The 21,069-nt window shown below is 46.8% G+C and overlaps 1 protein-coding gene across 2 annotated transcripts in view; it reads right to left on the bottom strand.

The window, feature by feature from the left end:
• The window catches only part of rngo (DNA damage inducible 1 homolog rngo), a 178,073-nt gene that overhangs the window by 67,817 nt on the left and 89,187 nt on the right, over positions 1-21,069 (bottom strand). For both annotated transcript variants that reach the window (XM_065455441.1, XM_065455442.1), the window contains one exon: positions 3,731-3,834. In XM_065455441.1, coding sequence (XP_065311513.1) covers positions 3,731-3,834 — 104 coding nt within the window. The remainder of the gene's footprint in view (positions 1-3,730; positions 3,835-21,069) is intronic.

The following is a 21,069-nucleotide window of genomic DNA, read 5'->3' as shown; positions in this document are numbered from 1 at the left end:
TTATTTCTTTTGTACATGGTGATTGTTTTACGTGATCATACCAAGCCAAGCAAAAGTGGTTAGGGGTAGGCAAATCATGCTCTCACTAAAAGAGGCATTTACTTGCACAGACAGAAGCAGTTTACTCCAGGGAAGAGTGTTTTTAAAGTTATTCAATAAAATTTGGCAGAACCCATCTCATGATGACTGCTGACGGTAATGCATTTAGCATTGAATCAATATATCAACACAACATATTGCCACCATATAAACAGGTCATGTAAGTGGCGTGTACTGCAGCAGCACTCCTCTTTCTCCACTTCCCTAAAAGCACTCTGGAACACTTCAATGTATAATTGAAGAATACATACGGTTCCCTGTGACAGTGGCCCCTTTCCGCTCTTAGTAAGCTTCACAGCAATACTTTGTGTATGCTTGACTGTGTAATACCACTGCAGGGGGTCTACCAAGTTGACATTCCCAAATTCCCCGAGTTTTCCAGGTTTTCCCTGAGTGTCACTGCAAATTTCCCTGAGTGATGCAGAACTATGTTTTATGTCAAGACGGGCTGAAACCATATCGCCAGATGCTGTCACTCTCTAGTAAGCACATGAAAAAAATAAAAAAAGCGACTTAATCCAATTTGAATACTGAGGAGCAGTGTTTATGTTATTCAAAAAGAGAATAGAAGGCAGCGGTTAGTAAAATGCACAGCAAATAAAGTGTCTTCGAAAAAAATTGCAAATGGGGTCAGACATTAGCAAATACGAATAAAAAGGAGATGCATATAGAAGCCAATATTTTCTAATATGAGCTATTTCTATCAACTGATAGCAACCTCAGTGGGATGAGGCCTGAACTCTGTCACAATTGAGATTTTCTCTCAACAGCTCGTAAGTTAACCTCAACAGTCCTGACACACTCTCAGCCTGCGCACGACGCCCGAGTGTTGTGTTTCACTGCTTTAAAGAGTTTATTTTGGTTTGGATGAGGAACACCTGAATCTCGGCATCAGCCAAAACGTTATTTTTTGAGCTCAAGCTCCTTAAAAACGGCGGCATCAAGCTTCTTTTTTCGTTTATTCCTCAATGCGTAGGTCACTTCTGTTCTTGCCCGCCTTCCGCCACTCGTTCGCCCCAAGGACCATGTGAAGCATCTTGATCAGTCGCACTCCACGACCGAGTTTTCGAGCTGCTTAGGAGCCGCGAAAACGTCCGAAAAATCGGCCAGTTGGAAAAAAATACATGCATGTCATTTACTGCCCTTGGGGGCTCAAACCGCCACAGGCACGTTCTAAAACGCCCTGAAGGCCTGTCGGTACACATATTAGGCATACCGGTGCTCGTACTGTGACAGGAAATACCTGGTGTCCGCATGTATAATTAAGGAATACATACTGTGTTCCGTGGCAATAGCCCCTTCCCACGCTTGTTATGCTTCACTGCAATACTTTTCCGTAAGCTTTACCAAGTAACATTTCTGTACAGAGGCGAAGCTGACTTTCACGAACCGGCATTATGCAACGCACCGTGTTTTCCAAGTTTCTAAGCCAATCGCGAGGACCACAAAGGTGGAGTTCATGCCATTGCTGACAGCAGCTAATTCTTTCAATAAAAAACTCGGCACCCAATGGCAAGAAGCTTCATAGCGAACGTCGAAGCAGCTACGCCTAGCGTTGCCGCAGTGGTGGCAACGGGTGCCAGCGGATCTGCGTGGGAGTGTGCCGGTTCGAGGTGGCGAAGTAATCAAAACGGCAGTGGTGGTGCCTTTGATTATCGCCGTTTCGGACCTGCGGTCACGGCAAAACGTCCGGGAAATCGGACGGCAAAGAGTTCTTGTGTCGGAAATTTCACACGTTCTTATACGTTGACTCTATGGGGTACGTGGCGGTGCCGCGAAGCCGTCCAAATTATCGGGAATCCGGAAAGTCGCTCGTTGACTGTACACTGGCCACTCCTCCTGCCGACGACACGGCGTCAAAGACGATTCATTACGACTCCTGTCTGCTACTCGAGCCAGCATTACCACGACTTTCGACCCTTTCAATAAAATTGCCGCTAATTTTCCCTGATAGAGGCCCAAATTCCCTGACTTTTCCCTGACTTTTTCCAGACTACTCAAAATCCCTGAGAATTCCCGGTTTTCCCAGTTGGTAGACACGCTGCACTGTATTGCGGCAAACCTAACTTTCGGAAACCGGCATTGTTCAACAATGGTACTTTCCGTGCTTCGAATCGATCAGCGAGGATGTCAAAGGCGGAGTCGGTGCCGTTGGTGATGGTGGCGAATTCTTTAATTGAAAAACACCACAGTGAACAGTAAGAGCTTGGTAGCGAACGTCGAAGCAGATAAGTCTAGCGTTACCGTGGTGGCTACATGGCTAGCGTATGTGTATGAGAGCACTGGTTCAAGGCTGCGAGATAATGAAAATGGTGGCGGCTTCTATTATTGCTGTTTCAGACCTGCAGTCATGGCAAAATGTCCAGCAAGTCCGGCAAAGGGTTTCAGCATCTGAAATTTCAGACTTCCTCACACATTGGCCTAGATGGGCACGTGGCAGTGCCACAAAGGCGTCCGAATTATCGGCCATGCATGCCTTAAAGATCGGTCGTTGAGAGTGTGCAGCTAAGAACTCGTTCCTTTCACATTAGTCTGAACCCACCGTAGTCACAACTCACCGCAAGCCACAGTTAGGGGTGACGGCTTTAATTGCTAGGGCTGCCATGGGCATGTTGGCGAGGGACTGCCCTTCTGCCGGTGCAGTGCCATCTAGAGAAGGGACAAGTCTGCATGCACAGGTTCGAGTAATACACCTATACAGTAACAAAAAATTTGTTGAAATTCTTGCACAGTGACTGTTCAGCTACCTCAAATTTTGTGCATGCCAAAACCTCAGGAGTATTTGCATTTGGCCGTTACACATCCCAATGCATGTCACAAGCCATCAGGAAGTGCGGACATCATGTGCAACATCTACAGAGTGACACCGGCACTTTGCTGTGTTGCACAAATTCGGCTCGGTGCTTTCTGCATGCACACTGGCTTAACTCTAGCATAACTCTTTCCGTCCAGTAAAGGCCCATATAAAATTGGTATACATTGTCGCCGTTGTTGAAGCTGATTAGCGATGAATCCAAATGCTGCTTTTAGGGCCCTCAATGTAATCTGTGCATGTTTTCTAACGCATATCACCTGTGAGCCACCGGCAAGAACACATAAGTGTAGAAGCAAATTTCATGTCACTGTTTGCCGTCTGACACAACACCAGCCAGTGCAGGCTGCCTTGGCTTTATGCCAAAGTAGTTTACTGCTATGCTGGGTGTCAGTGACCAAAATTACAGTTGATTGCCAAGTCAATGTAGATATATTTGCAGAAACTGCAGAGTGCTTGAAAACCACAAAATAGCCTGCCTTGTGTCAGTCAACTCCATATTGTACCTGCAAATTTCCTAATCTTACTGCACCTCTTAATCCTCTGGCTCTGTTACCCTCACGGACTACTGGCTATTTGTCTACACATTACCATGGCACACCTAGCTTCACTTAACCTCAACTAGAAGATTGGTGGCTCCCTTGCCTCAATGTTGTGCCTGAAACAGAGAATCGTTGAAGGAATTCTCAAGTATACTTACTTTTTCTTGGTTCGCAGCAAAGGTTGTGCATTCACTATTTCGCAAGATTACCCTCCAATCTAGTTGGGCTCAATTTCAGTCTTTTAAAATTGATTGCTAAATTGATCAACTCTACCCACCTGATGCCTCTTGAGCATGTCGAGTCCGAGAAGCATGTCCATGGGCTGCTCCTCCAGCACCGAGAAGGACGAGGTCAGGAACACTCCTTCAATCTCAATCTGCACTGCACTCGAGGAGGGCAAAGGAGGGACAACAAGCAGTGCGACAGCTCAGTTTGATTCACACTTGAAAACAACAACAAAATGCTGCTAATCTACGTGAAGGATGAACAGTGATGGCAACAGGATAGTAAGGGGATTGAAATTGTTTGTAATGAACGATTAGTTCTCACTGTGAGGCCACAGAGTTTCCTGAAAAAGAGTGCCAGCAGGAACTCTGGTGCTGGTGGCCGCTGCTGGAGCTGCAAGCACGTGCAGTCCAGCCAGCACTGGTCAATGATGGTTGGCATATGCCTAAACTTCAGCCTTAGTCTTTCAAACAGCTTTCTCACTTTGCAAACTGACCCTGCAGGACAAAATATTGCGTTATAAATGCAATAATTCCCCGTGATTATGCATGTCCACCGAATCTTGTTGTCTTCTACATAAAAAAGAATAATTGCTTAAAAATTTAGTCTAATAAAGGCAGATACAGTTCAGCCCACTTATAATGATCCCATTTACAGCGAACTTTTGGCCTACTGGGAACAGTTTCTCAGCAATTAAACTGTTTCACAAGGAGTCTATTGGACAATTGTCGGCATATGATGGGCAGGTGCACTGCTCTATTCAATTACAATCAACGGAGGTGATTGCAACATGGCACCGTCTCAATAAGCCAGGAATTCGCCCCAGTGGTCTTTACTTCGTCTGTCTTAAGATTCATAGCTCACTAAAACTTTTTGTATACCCAAGGGCTCTAGCCTACAACCACGTCCACAGCTTGACAAATGTGCAGAACATCACTGTCAGGTGGAAACTACTTCAGGTGGAACTACTTCAGGTGGAATCACTGTCAGGTGGATTGAGCAGAGCTCAATCACCAATTTAAATGTAGTGCGTGTCATTTTTGCAAATAAAGTGTCTTCTGAACCTTCTTACGTTCAGTATCGTTGTTTTTAGTTTTTTGAGGCCATATTCTCGAACCATCAACCTTTTGTGTTTACTAAATTTTGCACAACTACCATCAGATACATTGGACAGGTGACAATGCTTTTTCACTGTGATAAAATAGCATTAGTAGATGCCAATGCATCTTGTACTAGTCACACGTAAGATAGCATGCTTGACACTGTGCCAAGAAAGACCTCGCTTGTAGGTAGCTGAATGATTACGCCAGAGTTGCCTCTAGTAATTTTAGCAGGTAACTATGGTCAAAGCATCTTGATTTACTGCGTTCAGACAGCCCGTTGGCTGCAAGATTGGAGCCAGCAAGTTAATGAGAAATGTCAGTCACAGGCTGAGAACTAGAAGCAGACAAATCTGTTCAGAGTGGATCAGCTCAGAGCTACGTTGTTTGGTTGGACATGCGTAGTTACTCCAAGCATCTCACAAAAGTTACAGCATCGCTCTTGCTTTTTGCACAGAATTCACCTGATGATAACTGCATCGACAATGAATGCCGTTTCTTCAGCTTGGCAGAAGAGTTCTACATTTGGATGTAAAACAAGAGCCAATATGGTTGAAGACGAATTAAAGTTATAGAAAAACCTCTGCGTGCATATGCATCTGCATGCATAGCAGACAGTGCATGTTTATTCGTGGTGTCACCAAGGTGAAGTTAGTCTTGCTTAGACTTCTCTCACTAGCCATAGAACCTCAATTACGAAGTACTAGGCTCAAACCACGTTATAAGGTGAAGATGAAAGCCCAAATTATTTCATTACCTCCATTATTGCCCTTTACTTCAGTACATATACCCAAAGGTATGCACAACTTTTTAACCCTTTGAGGGTTTTTGCCATATTGGTATGTACAGCGCCGCTGATCCATCCTGCATGGTTGCGACGTCAGTCAAAACCCGTTTATAACAAACTCGATAGTTCCGCAAAAAGTGGTAGCTGTATCAGTAGTTCGTTATATGTGGACTCGTTCTTCAAAATGCCCAAAATTTAACAACACTGCAGCCGGTGTCAGCAGTTACGATCCGACACCACTTTGGTCCAAAAGATACTTTCAGTACCTTCATTCTTGCTCCCTGTACTTTTACGTATCTAACTGCAAGTATCTGTTAAAAATGTCATATAAAGAGCTAAATGCAGCGGCGTTGCTCCTTCAAAACAACACACAGCTGGTTCCGGTCACCTGCCATTCCGAAACTATGAGTGCATCCACCAGCAACATTTTTTTCTCGGGCCCAGGATGCGGCCCAAACTCAAGACATTCTGGAATGAGGATGCCTCTACAATGCTGCATTTATCTAATAAAAATGCTCATTCTCTCTCTCTTGCTATCAGCAGAATACCAGAGGGTCCTGCATAAGCTAGCGAAGTGTTCTAGTTAGCTAGAAGTGGAAAATATTGCAGCATGTAGGCATTTTGTAAAGCTCTTGCTGTTGTGGCTACAGCATCAGCCACACGTCTGCTGAGAGCCGCGAAACTTATATCTTATGCTTTTTATGTTTCTTCAGCGAAAAAAGCTCGAAGTTCGAAAGGTAGAATGCCATCGTGAACCGTTATCAGGAACAACATAAAGCGTCGATGAATCCTATTGTAGCGTGCGGCAACCGAGAAGCCGTACTCCAGAAAACGACAGTGGCAGGTGCAGAACAAGGAATCAGCGTTTATTCTTTAGCCCACGCTTTTTATAGGCAGCGGTTACTTATCCGCTGCTGATATGAGTGCCCGTGATGACAAGTGGCACGGGATGTGCCTGGCGTTACGTCATCACATTCCTCCCCCCCAAGATCATCGTCGTCATTACTATTTTCAGTGGCGGACCTCGTGAGACCCATATCGGTCTGGTGGTTTCCTGGCACGCTGACTTCGGCCCAGTACTTGTGGAGGGTCGGAAGGTGCTTCGGCTTGCGTCTGAGGATGGTCATTGTGGGGAGCAGGCAGTGGCAATTCCTGCCCGTCTGGTGGTTGTGGTTCCGGCGTTATTGCATCCTCTGGGGAAGGTGCTGCCGTGTCCGCTTCATGATACGCCTGCTGGGGCATGGTCGGGGCCTCCCGATGACGCACAACGTCCTCAGTGCCGTGTCTTCTCGGGGCCTCCACACCCACGTTTGATCCTGCATGCTGGAAACTGCGCGAGCGTAAATGGTCAACATGAACGTGGCGGACTGTGTTCTGTGTTTTTACGAGATAGGTCACAGGGCTAACTGGCCGCACCACGCACCCTTCAGTCCACGACACTTTCTCTTGCCTGACAGTCTTTACGTATACGCAGTCCCCTGCCCTGAATGAACGGAAACTCGATCTTCGTTGGTCATGCTGCCGCTTTACCGCTTCTTGCTTGCGCTGCATGTCGTCTCGAAGTGAGGGCCTTAGCAAGGACAGTCTCGTGCGCGGTATTCGCTTCAGAAACAGTTCGGCTGGACACTTGCCTGTTACTGTGCTAGGTGTTGTCCGATATGCCAGCAAGAAGTCGTCCAGCCTTTCCCGCAGCGGTCTGCCGTTATCTCCCTTGTCGTGCAACAGCTGCTTGCGGAGGCTCCTCTTAACGGTTTGCACCATCCTCTCGGCAGCTCCATTGGATTCCGGATGGTATGGTGGGCTGTACGTGCGCCTGATGCCACAGGCATCGAGGAAGTCCTGGAACTCCTGTGATGAAAACTGTGGACCATTATCAGAAATGACTTGTTCAGGGAATCCGTAAGAAGCAAATAGACTCCGCAAACGCTCGATAGTCTTCGCGGCCGTAGTTGAGCTCATAGGGAACACCTCAATCCACTTTGAAAACGAGTCAACACACAAAAGGAATGTCGTTTTTTCAAATTCGAAAAAATCCAAATGCACTCGCTGCCAGCATCGGGCGGGAAATGGCCATGGCTCGAGCGGTGCACGAGGAGCACTGTTTTGCACCGCTTGGCAGATGGTGCACCTTTTTACCACTGCTTCTATATCTGCATCTAGGCCTGGCCACCATAGTAGGCTACGAGCGAGCATCTTCATGCGTGATGCCCCGGGGTGTTCTGCGTGCAACAGTCCCAGCACGGCGTCTTGCAACGTTGTTGGCACAATAACACGACTTCCCCACGTGACGCATCCCGATTCTAACGATAGCTCCGCGCGTCTGCTATAGTAAGGTATTAGTTCAGCGTCTTTGACTTGTGCTGGCCATCCTTCCAGTGTATATCGGTAAACCTTGCTTAGCGTGCCGTCATACTTGGCTGCTTTAGCAACATCCATAGCCGTCAGTGGTGTAGTTTCAAAAACAGCGAGGGTATCTGTCTCCTCTATACTGGTTCCACTTAATACAGGTAGTCTGGACAGTGCATCTGCAACTTGCATTTGAGGTCCTTTCCTATACTTCAAGTCGTAGCGATAAGAAGCCAAGATTAAAGCCCATCGTTGCATGCGAGCGGCTGCCAAAGATGGAACCTGCTTCCGTGGCCCTAAGATGCTTATCAGCGGTTGATGATCCGTGAACAACGTGAATGTCCGCCCATACAGATAGCGATGGAATTTCTTGAGGGCAAAGATTATCGCCAACGCTTCTCGCTCGATCTGGGCATAGCTACGCTCAGCTTGCGATAGGGTCCCGGACGCAAAAGCAATGGGTTTTTCTGTACCATTTGGAAGTATATGAAAAAGAACCGCGCCGAGCCCATACTGCGACGCGTCACAGCTTAGCGCCGAGGGTTGCATTGGATCATAGTAAGCAAGTACCGGACTGGTCGTAAGCAAGTTCTTCGTTTCTCGAAACGCGAGAGCGCATTTACTTGTCCAATTCCAACGCTTGCCCTTCTTTAACAGCTCGTAGAGCGGCGCAGCTACGGTTGCCAAGTCCGATAGGAACTTTGCGTAGAATGTTACCATTCCAAGAAAAGACTTAAGTTCTGTACCATTCATGGGCTCGGGTGCATCCTTTATCGCCCTTACTTTCGATTCCAATGGCTTGATTCCCGCTGCTGAAATTCTGTGGCCCAGGTAGCGAACTTCGCTGCAAAAGAGCTTGCATTTTTCCATGCGCAGCGTCACATTGTGATCCTGTAATCGTGTTAACACCTCTTCCAGCTTTTGCCGACAGTCATCAGCACTCGTACCCCCAATTATGACATCATCAATGTAACACCCTACTTGAGGGACGCCTTTGAGAATCCTGTCCATGAGCGACTGGAATATGGCAGGAGCACTTGCAATGCCATAAGGGAGACGCTGGTATTGGTAAAGACCTTGGTGTGTGTTCACCGTTAAAATCGCCTTCGCAGCTTCGTCAAGTTCTACTTGCTGGTAAGCGGTAGCAAGGTCAAGCACACAGAATACCCTTGAACCTGCTAACGTTGCGAACAAGTCTTCTGGCAATGGAAGAGGGTAATGCTCAGTGAGAAGCGCCGGGTTCACAGTCACCTTGTAGTCGCCACAGAGCCGCACTTTTGCTCCCCCATCCTTGGGTACTACCACTAACGGGGTTGCCCAATCGCTTCTGGTGACTTTTTTCAAAACCCCAGTCCGTTCTAAGGTATCAAGTTCTTCAGACACAGCTTGCTTCAATGCAAAAGGCACAGGACGGGCCTTGCAAAATACTGGCGTGCTATTTGGCTTCAAATGAACTTGTGCCTTGTAACCCGTTATGAACCCTATCTGCAGTGAAAACACTGCCTCAAATTTCCTCTTTAGCTCATCCATGGCATCGTCTTGCTCTACAGCTCGAAGTTCTTGCCAGTTTAATTTAAGCTTTGTCAACCAGTTGCGACCAAGCAGACATGGCAGCCTTCTTCCCCCGTCATCTACTATCAGCACAGGTAAAATATCAGTTTGATCGCCGTGCTCGACTCGCACGTTCACTGATCCTACAACTGGCACCAGCTCACCCGTGTATGTCCTTAAAGGAACAGTCGCTTTCTTGATAGCCAGTTGCGGAAACTTGTGCTGAAAAACCGACTTAGGCATGACGGTGACGGAAGCCCCCGTGTCTATCTGCATCTCTATGGTTTGTCCTTCCATCCGAACAGTGACATAGTACGCTGCATTATTATTTGTCATACTGTATATTTCTTGCTCTTCGTCCGAATCGTCTGCCGGGCTATCGATTGCATTCAGTGCCTTTGTTCTGCCTGGGCGCTGTCTGCACATTCTTCTCAAGTGACCTTGCTCACCGCAGTTATGGCGCTTATACTTGCGGTACCGGCAGCTTTCCGCCGTGTGACGTTTACCGCAACGGAAACACTCTAGGCACTCATTCTTACCTCGATAGCGGTCCCTAGCTTGACTGCCTTGCTTTAGAACATCAACTTCTAATCTAGACTGCCTTTGTGAACTGCCTTGGTGCTCTTCTAATGCCATTTGCCGAGTCTGTGTGGATGCTAGTTCACGGTTTAACGCGATTTTGCATGCTTGTTCGAATGTCAGCTCTTCAGCTGTAAACAGCTCATGTTGTGTATCGGCGCATCGTAGTCCGGCAACTAGTCGGTCTCTAAGTGCTTCGTCTAGAAATTTCCCAAACTCGCAACTTCTGGCCAGGTGCTTCAGCTGAACCACAAATTCGGCTACAGTCTCTTGCTCAAGTTGCATCCTTCGGTTAAATCGGCACCTTTCTGCTATCACGGCCTTTCTGGGACTGTAGTGACTTTTTAGCAGAGCCGTTACCTCGTTATACGTTTTGCTTGATGGAGAATGTGGAATCAACAGGTTCTTCAATACCTCATACACTCGAGGACCTACTACCGTCAAGAATACAGCCAGTTTCTTGCCTTCAGCTATGTCATTTGCCGAGGCGTAAAGCTCAAATCTTTCCAATTAGGACTCGAAGCTATCGCTTCCTTCGTCAAAGTTATCAATTTTTCCCACCTTCGCCATTGCAGCGCCGGCCCCGCGGTAGTCGTCTTCAGCAGCCATCGAAGAAGCAAGTGACAAGCCGTCCTGATCCCATCCTCGTCGCCAGTATTGTAGCGTGCGGCAACCGAGAAGCCGTACTCCAGAAAACGACAGTGGCAGGTGCAGAACAAGGAATCAGCGTTTATTCTTTAGCCCACGCTTTTTATAGGCAGCGGTTACTTATCCGCTGCTGATATGAGTGCCCGTGATGACGAAGTGGCACGGCATGTGCCTGGCGTTACGTCATCACAAATCCTAGTCGCCAACTCATTGTAACTTTGCGTGGTAGCGGTGCGTCATGCCCAAGGACGCTTAAAAAATTATGCTGGAGTGTAAATGAAGCCCCGAAAGTGAAGCCAGACCACCACTATCTTAGGAAGGGCCCATAACATACTAGCTAATAGTGAAATCATGAGAAGCCAACAAACACTGACACCAAAGACAACATAGGGGAAATCACTTGTGCTTAATAAATGAAATAAAGAAATGAAAAAATAATAGAAAGTGGATGAAAAAACAACTTGCCACAGGTGGGAACCGAAATGTGAAGCGAAATGCGAAGGTTGTGGGTTCGGTTCTCGCCTGTGGCAAGTTGTTTTTTCATCCACTTTAATTTCCATTAATTTATCGTTTCTTTATTTCATTTATTAAGCACAAGTAATTTCCCCTATGTTGTCCTTGGTGTCGGTGTTTGTTGGCTTCTCATGATATGACTAATAAAAATCAGGCCCCTCGGTTAACCCCCTTTCTTCTCGTTTATTAGGTAATAGTGAAGGAAAAGAAGCACTTTTCTCATACTCCCCCTCAAGTGGCTTATTTTGGCGCACGGATGCTGGTTGACATGTGCTGTCTTACTCGGTTCAGGATGAAGACTAAAAATTTTTTTTATTTTATTGGGGACAATGTCACTACTCAGCCGAAGTTAATACAGTCGAAGCTATGTATAACAATATTTAAGTGCTATGAAAATTCCATTGTTATAACCGATAACTGCTATAACCGGGGTGCATGAAAAAATCAAAATAGGGGGATGGCAGAGCTGTGAGAAAACTATAAAGGTGGGGAGGCCAGTGCCCCTGCCCACCACAATCCTCCATCCGGCTGCTGATTATGTTCACTAGTTTAACTCTGGTTCCTGCGTGCTCCAATGATGCGTTTCAAGCCGTGGCTGTCGGCACTCAAGAATGGCACTGCTATAACAACTGCAAAGAGCGGTCACGGGCAGCAAATGACGTACGAGCTCCGCCGAGGCATTGCTTTGGTGGCCCCAAAAGGTGCCTTTTAAAAAATGAGGGAAGGTTGCCGCGGCAGCCAATCAGTTTAAGAAATCCAGAAGAAACGCTGAGGCGAGATTGCCACAAGCATCTCACCATGTACTTCTCACTGGCTTGCACGAGAAAACCCTATGTCCGTCAGCCTTGCATGCTTTACAAGAAGCTTGCCGACATTCTTCTCCAAGGCATCCAGGTGCTCCACATAGTGCAGAGGAAGCTTCCTCGTGGAAATGAAGCACCGGAGGGACTGAATCATCTGCCGGACCTCCTGTGAGGATAACGTTGAGGCAGCCTGCCCCACCGCGTCATCGCTGCCGCCGTCGCTATCCAATGCAAGCATGTTTGTGACGATTGCCTCATCAGTTAGAAGCACTTAGTTTCCAAATCTATAGCCGTGCACTTTCTTTTCACCGGAAACGTCGTGCATTGACGACGAACAGTGAGCAGATCAGCCATCTTCCGTTTCGGTGGCAAATCAAACGAGGCTGGGAAACCACGTGGAGGAATGATTTCGACGCAACAACAAAGACAAACGCAAGCGATTAAGCTGTTTGCAGAACTGCACTGAACGAGGAGCCAGCGAGCAATCTGGGAGTAGCGCGGTTGGCGCGGTGCATTCGTGTTTCAGAGAGTGGCACGGCATAAAGCTATGGGCACAGCCCATTTGTGTTCGGAGTGGTGGAAGGGCGATGGGAGAGAGGCGCGCGGAAAAGGCTGGAGAATGAGCGCGAGGTGGCTGTCAGGGCCATCGTTCAGCAGCTTGAATTTCTTGTTTCTTTTTTTCTTTGCAAGGATTTCGCATTTGGCAACCTTTCCGCATGGACACAAAGCAGCCAGACTTCATCGTTGTAACCAATAATGCAGTGTCAGGGCATTGTAGTAGGCGGGTTATATCACCATGGAAAACCTACAAAAGTTCATGGTGCAGCAGCTTCTCATTGCTGTAATCTATGTATTGTTAAAACTGGTATCGTTATAAGTGGGTTCGACTATACTTTCAATGGTAATGACCACCACTTATTTTCTAATTAGCCTAGCATTTAAATTAACAGAGCCAAAGCACTTCATCTGTAGGCAGACGCCATCCAACAAGGCTCTTTCAGAGGTGAAGTAGAGGCAAATGCTGGCTTCACCCCTGCTGGTAAGAAACCGCGAGAGCTCCCACACCAGCAGTTTTTATTGAACCTCCTTGGTCATGCCATGTTCACGCAGACTCAGGCTGCATGAATATTAATAGCAATACTTGAACAACCATTGGTTCAAACTGGCCGAAACAGCGTACATAACGCAGTGCACGTGGTGCCGTATGGAAGACGTGCACAAAAAAACGAGAGTGCTGCTTGCTTCCAAGACGGCATGCAGTGCCGCACAAACACCACACTAGTGTGCCGCCATCATGGCCTTTGAAATCGGAGGCTGTCGCCACCATATGCTGTACTGCTTCATCCTGAAACATTCTGGAAACATTCCTTGAAATCATGGTTACCCTAGCATGATTGATAGCAAGAAACTTTCCTCGTGTTCTTAAGCCCGTGCAGGGTGCTCACTCATCTTGATGGTGGAATCTTCATCGGAAGGAGAGGGGGGGGGGGCACACTGCCATGCACTTAGTTCGGTCGCACTTCCATGCTTCGGAACTTGCCCGTCCTTGTGAAAGGAGGGCAAACACCCTCCTTTTACAGTGACCAGCTGTGAAGTGTTCGTTCTAATGGTATGGCACCTTTAAAAATGTATGTTATACCTACACGCAGTTTCAATACAAAGGGTTGGAAAATTCTAGATGCCGTGAAACGTGGTTGTTACAACCAATAGATTGTAATATTTGGAGTAATTATTAGTGTGTTCAGCTGTACATGTACAGTGCTGATGTTCCTTTGATATTTTGCATGGCTTCGGCACTACTGGTTCTTGAGAGGTGCTGTCGTCTCTATGGAGTCATCCTGAAGACATTAGAAATCGTGTTTCCACTCACTGGTGAGCAGAACTCGACTTGTTTACTTGCCTATGTGCTCGATCCCATGGTCGTGTGTGCGCCGTCTACTACTTCCGAGGGGTGCGTGGAGGAGATACTACTGTATTTATTCACATAATGAATGCAGCTCGCATCCTTTGGGACTGTGCTAAGAATCCGCATGAAGCTGCAACAATAACAACGATCCTGCCGCGGCTCGAGGCTGCAACGAGATGCTATGACCAAGATGTACAAACCCAGGCCGTCCAGCAGATCTCGGCGGCCCTCGAAAGGCAACGACCGAGCGAAACCGGAGGGAGGCTGCCACCCCAAAAGAGGGGCAGGCGCGGTCGACCAAAGGGAATAGTGCGGCCGCGGCCGAAGTAGAGGCGCCACACGCCGCGAAGACGTCATGGCCGCGTCACGGTAACGCCTCCCTAACAGGGGAAGGCTAACCGTTCTGCAGGCGTTCACAACAAAGTTTCGTCACTCACTCACTCACTCACTCACTTGGGTAATGGATGCAGCCCTTACTTTTCCCATCAAGAAGTTTCTTTTTTCTTTTTCTCGCGTAACGATTTTACCCTGAACTTGCTGTCGCGAAGTAGGAGACATGCAGTACTGTTCGACGTCTGATATGGCATCCGGTGGGTGCATGTCTGACGCCGTGTAGGACGCCGATTGTTGTGTTCATATAGGAGGTTGTGGCCAAGTACTGCACCAGGGTGGCCAATCCTGCTCTGGTGAGGGAGTGCGTTACCGGTTCTGGTCACCGGGATCAGGCCACACCCCAGGCCTGTTTGTGCAATTTCATCAACACGCGGATTTTTTTTTTTCTAATCCGGTGGAAATTTGCCGGCACCGGGATTCGAACCACGAACCTCTTGCACGCGAGGCGGGTGTTCTACCTCTACGGCACCGCTGCACCCACCCCACCGCTGCACCCACCAGACAGAATCGACAGAATCGACAGTTTCGACAGAATCGAACGCTTTCATTGATTACGAGAAAGCGTTCGATTCTGTCGAAACCTCAGCAGTCATGGAGGCATTACAGAATCAGGGTGTAGATGAGCCGTATGTAAAAATACTGAAAGATATCTATAGCGGCTCCACAGCCACCGTAGTCCTCCATAAAGCAAGCAACAAAATCCCAATAAAGAAAGGCGTCAGGCAGGGAGATACGATATCTCCAATGCTATTCACAGCGTGCTCTACAGGAGGTATTCAGAGAGCTGGATTGGGAAGAATTGGGGATAAAAGTTAATGGAGAATACCTTAGGAACTTGCGATTCGCCGATGATATTGCCTTGCTTAGTAACTCAGGGGACCAATTGCAATGCATGCTCACTGACCTGGAGAGGCAAAGCAGAAGAGTGGGTCTAAAAATTAATCTGCAGAAAACTAAAGTAATGCTTAACAGTCTCGGTAGAGAACAGCAATTTACAATAGGCAGCGAGGCAGTGGAAGTCGTAAGGGAATACATCTACTTAGGGCAGGTAGTGACGGCGGATCCGGATCATGAGAAGGAAATAATCAGAAGAATAAGAATGGGCTGGGGAGCATTTGGCAGGCATTCTCAGATCATGAACAGCAGGTTGCCATTATCCCTCAAGAGAAAAGTATATAATAGCTTTGTCTTACCAGTACTCACCTACGGGGCAGAAACCTGGAGGCTTACGAAAAGGGCTCTACTCAAATTGAGGACGACGCAACGAGCTATGGAAAGAAGAATGATAGGTGTAACGTTAAGGGATAAGAAAAGAGCAGATTGGGTGAGGGAACAAACGCGAGTTAATGACATCTTAGTTGAAATCAAGAAAAATAAATGGGCATGGGCAGGACATGTAATGAGGAGGGAAGATAACCGATGGTCATTAAGGGTTACGGACTGGATCCCAAGGGAAGGGAAACGTAGCAGGGGGCGGCAGAAAGTTAGGTGGGCGGATGAGATTAAGAAGTTTGCAGGCACGGCATGGCCACAATTAGTACATGACCGGGGTTGTTGGAGACGTATGGGAGAGGCCTTTGCCCTGCAGTGGGCGTAACCAGGCTGATGATGATGATGATGAGGACGCCGAATCAATTGTACTGTGTCACCTACTTTTATTGTGATAGCAATTACTATATGGACGCTCCAGGCGCATTTTTACAGTTGTCGTCGATGTCGCCGCGTGCTGCTTGGTGTTGGTGTGAGTGAAAGTGCATGAGGGAAGCCGACGATCGCGGCTCAATTTCACGCGCCATCTTTCGTCACGCAAATGATGCCGGGAGGGGGGTTGTACTCTGGCAACTGCGTATTGCACAGCCGCGACCGAGAGGTGCCGACGATCAGGGCTCTATCTCCTGCATACAAGAAAGGAAAGCGGCAAGGAAACAAGCTGTCTTCCATCGCGCGCATGGCACCAGGGGCAGAGGGCCGGCACGGTGTTTTACTCTAGCAGCAACTGCGCACTGCGCGGCTTGCCCTATCTTCAAAGTGATCTGTGTCGGGGCTGAGTCGATGGCAGCTCATACTTTTGTGCATGCTGCGTTCTCGCCACTCAGTTTGTGTTGAAGCGAATGTTTGCAAGTTTATACGGCCAATAAAATTACTATCTTTAATTCATGTAGCTGTCTGCACATTTGCTATCGCAATCGATGCTTCGCATTTTGGGCAAAACTGACTTTTCTAGAGGTGGCCGCGGAAAAACGCTCAAAATTTTACCCCGCATAACGAATGCATCCCCCAACTTTGCGCCTATTTAACAGGAAAGGTAGTGCGTTCATATGTGAGTAAATACGGTATCTTTTTTATGGTCGCTGCTATTGCATTTCTGGGAGCACGGCATAGCTGAGGTTCAGAATACCAATCAGTTTTCTTTCTCTTTGCCTTTGGTTGTAGTTCCCCATTTGGTTGCGGTCCACGTGTTCCCATACACCGAAGTGCACACAGTCACAATTTCGGTGTGGCAGCACGCAATGGCACTGCTCGCGCCAACTGCACTGAAGCTTGTATTTTTTCAATTAGTGCGCTTCTTCTGACGAGACATGTTTTTGGGACCACAAATTGATAGCCATAAATCTTGCTAGACATCTTTCTCGATCTCTTTCTGCATAGCGTATTTGTGTGTATACTGTTAGTGCAAGTAGCCTTTCAGACAAAATATTGCTTGCAAAAAATTTCTGTAGTATTCACGAGTTCTCAGTCATTTCCTATTAGTCATACAATGTCACTTAATTGTCACTGAGCCATTTAATGAAATTCACTAATGAACAAAGTATTTTTATTTTCCAATCTTAGTACCCATGAAAAGTGTGTAATTTCTTGGCATGCTTACAGTTCAACAACATTTTCGGACATTTCAAGCATGTGCTTATAGCCTGTATGGCTGGTAAAACTAGCAGAAAACTATAATATATCCGGTCCGAGGGGAACCCTAGTTTCAAGTATCTTTCTGTGTGAAACGTTCAAGCGGCAAAAGCACTCTCAATGCGCATGCACTGGGATGTGGTGCGCAGGAAACACTGCTGTGCCAGTTGTTGCATAACAACTTGAGGGAGCCACGGGGCACGCGACAGTTTGGAGCGCTCGGAGGAACACAAGAGTTGAAGCTTCCTCCAGCACCAGGGTGGCGGGGAAAAGGTGGGTGCAGAGTAACGAGATCAAGCACGTGCTAGAGGTAAGAAGGGTTTCACCCTTTCCCCCTAGTATGCGCGTCTCCTCTTCTCTACCTTTGCTGCATGTGGCCGTGCATGGCTGTCCATATACAGGCCACACACCATATCTTGGAGGTAATCTTTGGCAAGAGCAAAGGTATGGCTGAGATGGTTGGTGCTTTGATGCGCACTTTGTGCCCCCGCGTCTAGTATTGGGCGGGTGCGTATTCTCAAGTTTCCAAGGCACTGTGTGAAGCATTTGCTCACATTGCGACAGCAAATATTCTTGGCCATCAAGCGAGATCTTCGCCTGAGCCCACGTGACACCGATAAACGTATGAAGCTTACTGCGGGTAGTTTTCTGTTTATGTTCGCCATCAATGCTCCACCTTTCTGACGAAACTGCAGCATTTTTTATTGCAATAGCAATTATGTGGATACTCCACACACACTTCTGCCATTCATACACACTTCAGGTTCCATACAAAGTCCAATGGCAATAAAATCGGTGCCGCATGCCATGTGCTGTATGTGTGAGTGAAAGCATGTGAGGATGAGCCGGTGCGGCTCAATCTCGCGAGTGCGAGTGAGGAAGGCGGGCCAGAAGCACGGCCTCTCCTGTTTTGCGCGAGGCACGAAGGTGAGGCAATGGAGGAGGGGGGGGGGTTGTTGATGGACTCACACAGACTGTCAGTTCGTTTGAAAAATCTGTACACCTTTACCCTGACCTACCAAATTAACCACGACAGCTCGTTTGTAGCGAACACCACCTAGTTGGAAATATTGATGTTGCTGTGTGTGCTTTTACTACCGCATTCGTATATCGTTGTGAGCCGCAGGTCGCGCACATTAATTTTATTTTGTATCTCCAAGGCTGTGATTGTCAATGCATTTTCTGCATAGCAACAAATATTTTCACCCCTGTAATGGCCAAAAAAATGAGCTAACAGTATTATTAAATGAAATGAATGCAACTGATTTGCGGCTCTCGTGGAACCGCTGTACAAGTGCGTCAGCTTCTCTTGGCGGGCTTGCCAAAGCCTCCAAGATCACACCACGCCTAGCTGCACCAGTTGGTGCGGCATGCTGCAGTGACAGGGAATCAGTCTTTCCTTCACATTTATTGCATTTGAGGCTTAGAGATTCTTGCCATTTTCCCACTTGTTGCCTTTGTTTTGAATGGTGCTGGCGCAAGGTGTGTGAAGTTGGAAATTATGGAGTCAAGCATGGAGAGAAACGAAATTCGACGTCTCCACAACATCTTGGTTGACACTAACAATGAAAAGATCTAAAACTGCATGCTGATTTCTGCGGTTCCTATGATGAGAGTGAAAAGTTTTCCAATAAGTGCAATGAAGCCACTGCAGGTTTCCACGAAGTTTGGAGCACGTTGTCAGCATCTGGAGAAGCCGTTGATGGGTCACTGGACAACAAATTTGCATCCACGAATGAAGGTGCCGCGACCACTGGTGGGCTCGTGAACAAGGCCTCATTGCCGACGTCATGAATCGGGACACAAGTGAAGGGAACAGTGAGGACAACTCGGATCTGCGCCCACCTGCTCCAAGATGATGCGTGCACGCTCACCCTGTATCGGCGCTTCTGCGCGAACGTGTAAGGCTGCGGCCTCAGCTGCTCTGAGTACTTGGACAACGTGGTAAAGCACACGCTCTTCCTGGCAACAAAGATGTGTAAGCAGAAGAAGATTCGGGACTATTTCCTACCACAGTAAACTGAAAGTAAGTTCACTTCTGTCAATAACGTGCTGTTACAAATGGTACATATTTTTATGTTGTCCAATTCCTTAGAACACTTATATTGGTTTATGTCCTACATTCAACTGAGAAGTGACTTTTTTTTGCAAGTTCGATATAACCATGTTTGGCTGTATGCTCGACATGCAATGGTCGGTATTTCTTGGTTTCAGAGATAAATCTAGTTTGTAACAGTATTTACTCGAATCTAGGCCGGCCCCGATTCTAAGCCGACCCTGGAAAGTCTGAAGCCAGAAAAAAAAAAAAAATTACCTTGAATGTAGGCTGAACAAAAAAGCGAGGGCATCGTTCACAAAATGAAAACAGCATTTACTGAATATGAACATGCCAAGCTCATTCTAAGTAGCTATCTTCCTTATCGCAGGAGTGCAAAAGCTGAAGTAGGATTTGGAGCAACTTTTGGAGCAGGAAAAACCAAATTTGGAGAAGGTTGCGGAGAAAAATTACTCCATTTTGGAGCACCAAATACTAAATTTGGAGCAGTCTAATGTGGAAAAAAGCTTACTTTTGGAAGCGAAAAAAAAAAGGTGTGAATATTTACAGCAGTCATTTAGAATCAACTCTAGCAAGGTAGCTACAAGCCATAAAACCATTGAGGTCGATTTTTTTTTTCAAAGCACCTTGCATAAAACTAGCTTGGTGTAATCTTGCTTTAGCTACAGTGCCCACTGAATCTTACAAAAACCTACAAGGTAGATTTCAATTTGTTCCAACCTGCTGAGCAGGTTGATCAAATTGCTTAAAATATTCATAGGAACATGCAAATGAGCACAGACCAAAGAAAATGTTGGTATAAAAAAAGCAAACAAATATATTTGTACTTCAAAGTGACTTACACATGAGTAGCATTTCACTGGACTAGACTAGATGACTAGCCCCAACTTATTTGTACACCAAACTGCTCTTGCACATGAGTAGCAGCTGACTAGACCATGACTAGATGTATTAAAAATCAAGCTGCTCTTGCACATGATTATAGGCTAACTAAAAGCTTACACATGGCTAGACATCAATGCTTATTGAGGTAAGAGGATACCACTAATTGCCAAGTTTGGCATTCAGAGACTATTGCTCGAAAAGGAACGCTGGGCTTATGTGTTTTTGCTGAGAAGAAAATTCCAAGCAAAGAGCGCTCTGCATCGTTAACTTTATTTGCCAAACTTAGAAGCCCCATGCCTTTCAATAATGAAACGGCTTCCTTCTTATTCTTTACCGGTTCTTTACTAGTCACTTTAAAATGTTTGCCTATTGCCTCAAGCGCCTTGTTTGAAAACCGTTTCTCAGAAAGTACAACAAAGTAGCCTTCTTTGTCGGATTGCACGACGCGCAAACGGCTATCACAGAAGTAATCCACCATCAATCGAAATCTATTGCTGCGCACTTTAGGTCTGTTACTACTGGCCACAGCGTCAGCACACTTTGATACACACCTAGTTCTGTCCTTGGGCTGAGCCTTAGATGACACATTATGGGCGAAGGCCAACTTTTCAACAGTTCTTAGACCAGGGTCGAGGCAAAACTTTTTTTGACGATACAACATTTTCATAGTGACAAGACTACCAGAGAAGTCGCTGAAGCATTCCATATCATCAGAAAATCTAATAGTTGCGTTAGCAAAACATCTTTAATCTTGACAGCGAAAGAAATGGCACTGCTGCATAAAGGGTAGATTGCAAGGCAGATACATTGTGTGTGTATGTTGGCTGTCCGGAGTTTGTATCTGATCATCGATGTATGACCAGGCGCATGCGTGCCCAGTTTTGTACATATAAATATAGACTTCTTACTTCAAATAAATCAGT

This window comes from Dermacentor albipictus, chromosome 2, assembly GCF_038994185.2.
Source record: "Dermacentor albipictus isolate Rhodes 1998 colony chromosome 2, USDA_Dalb.pri_finalv2, whole genome shotgun sequence".
Classification (NCBI taxonomy): domain Eukaryota; kingdom Metazoa; phylum Arthropoda; class Arachnida; order Ixodida; family Ixodidae; genus Dermacentor; species Dermacentor albipictus.
This window is presented reverse-complemented; position numbering and strand designations above follow the sequence as displayed.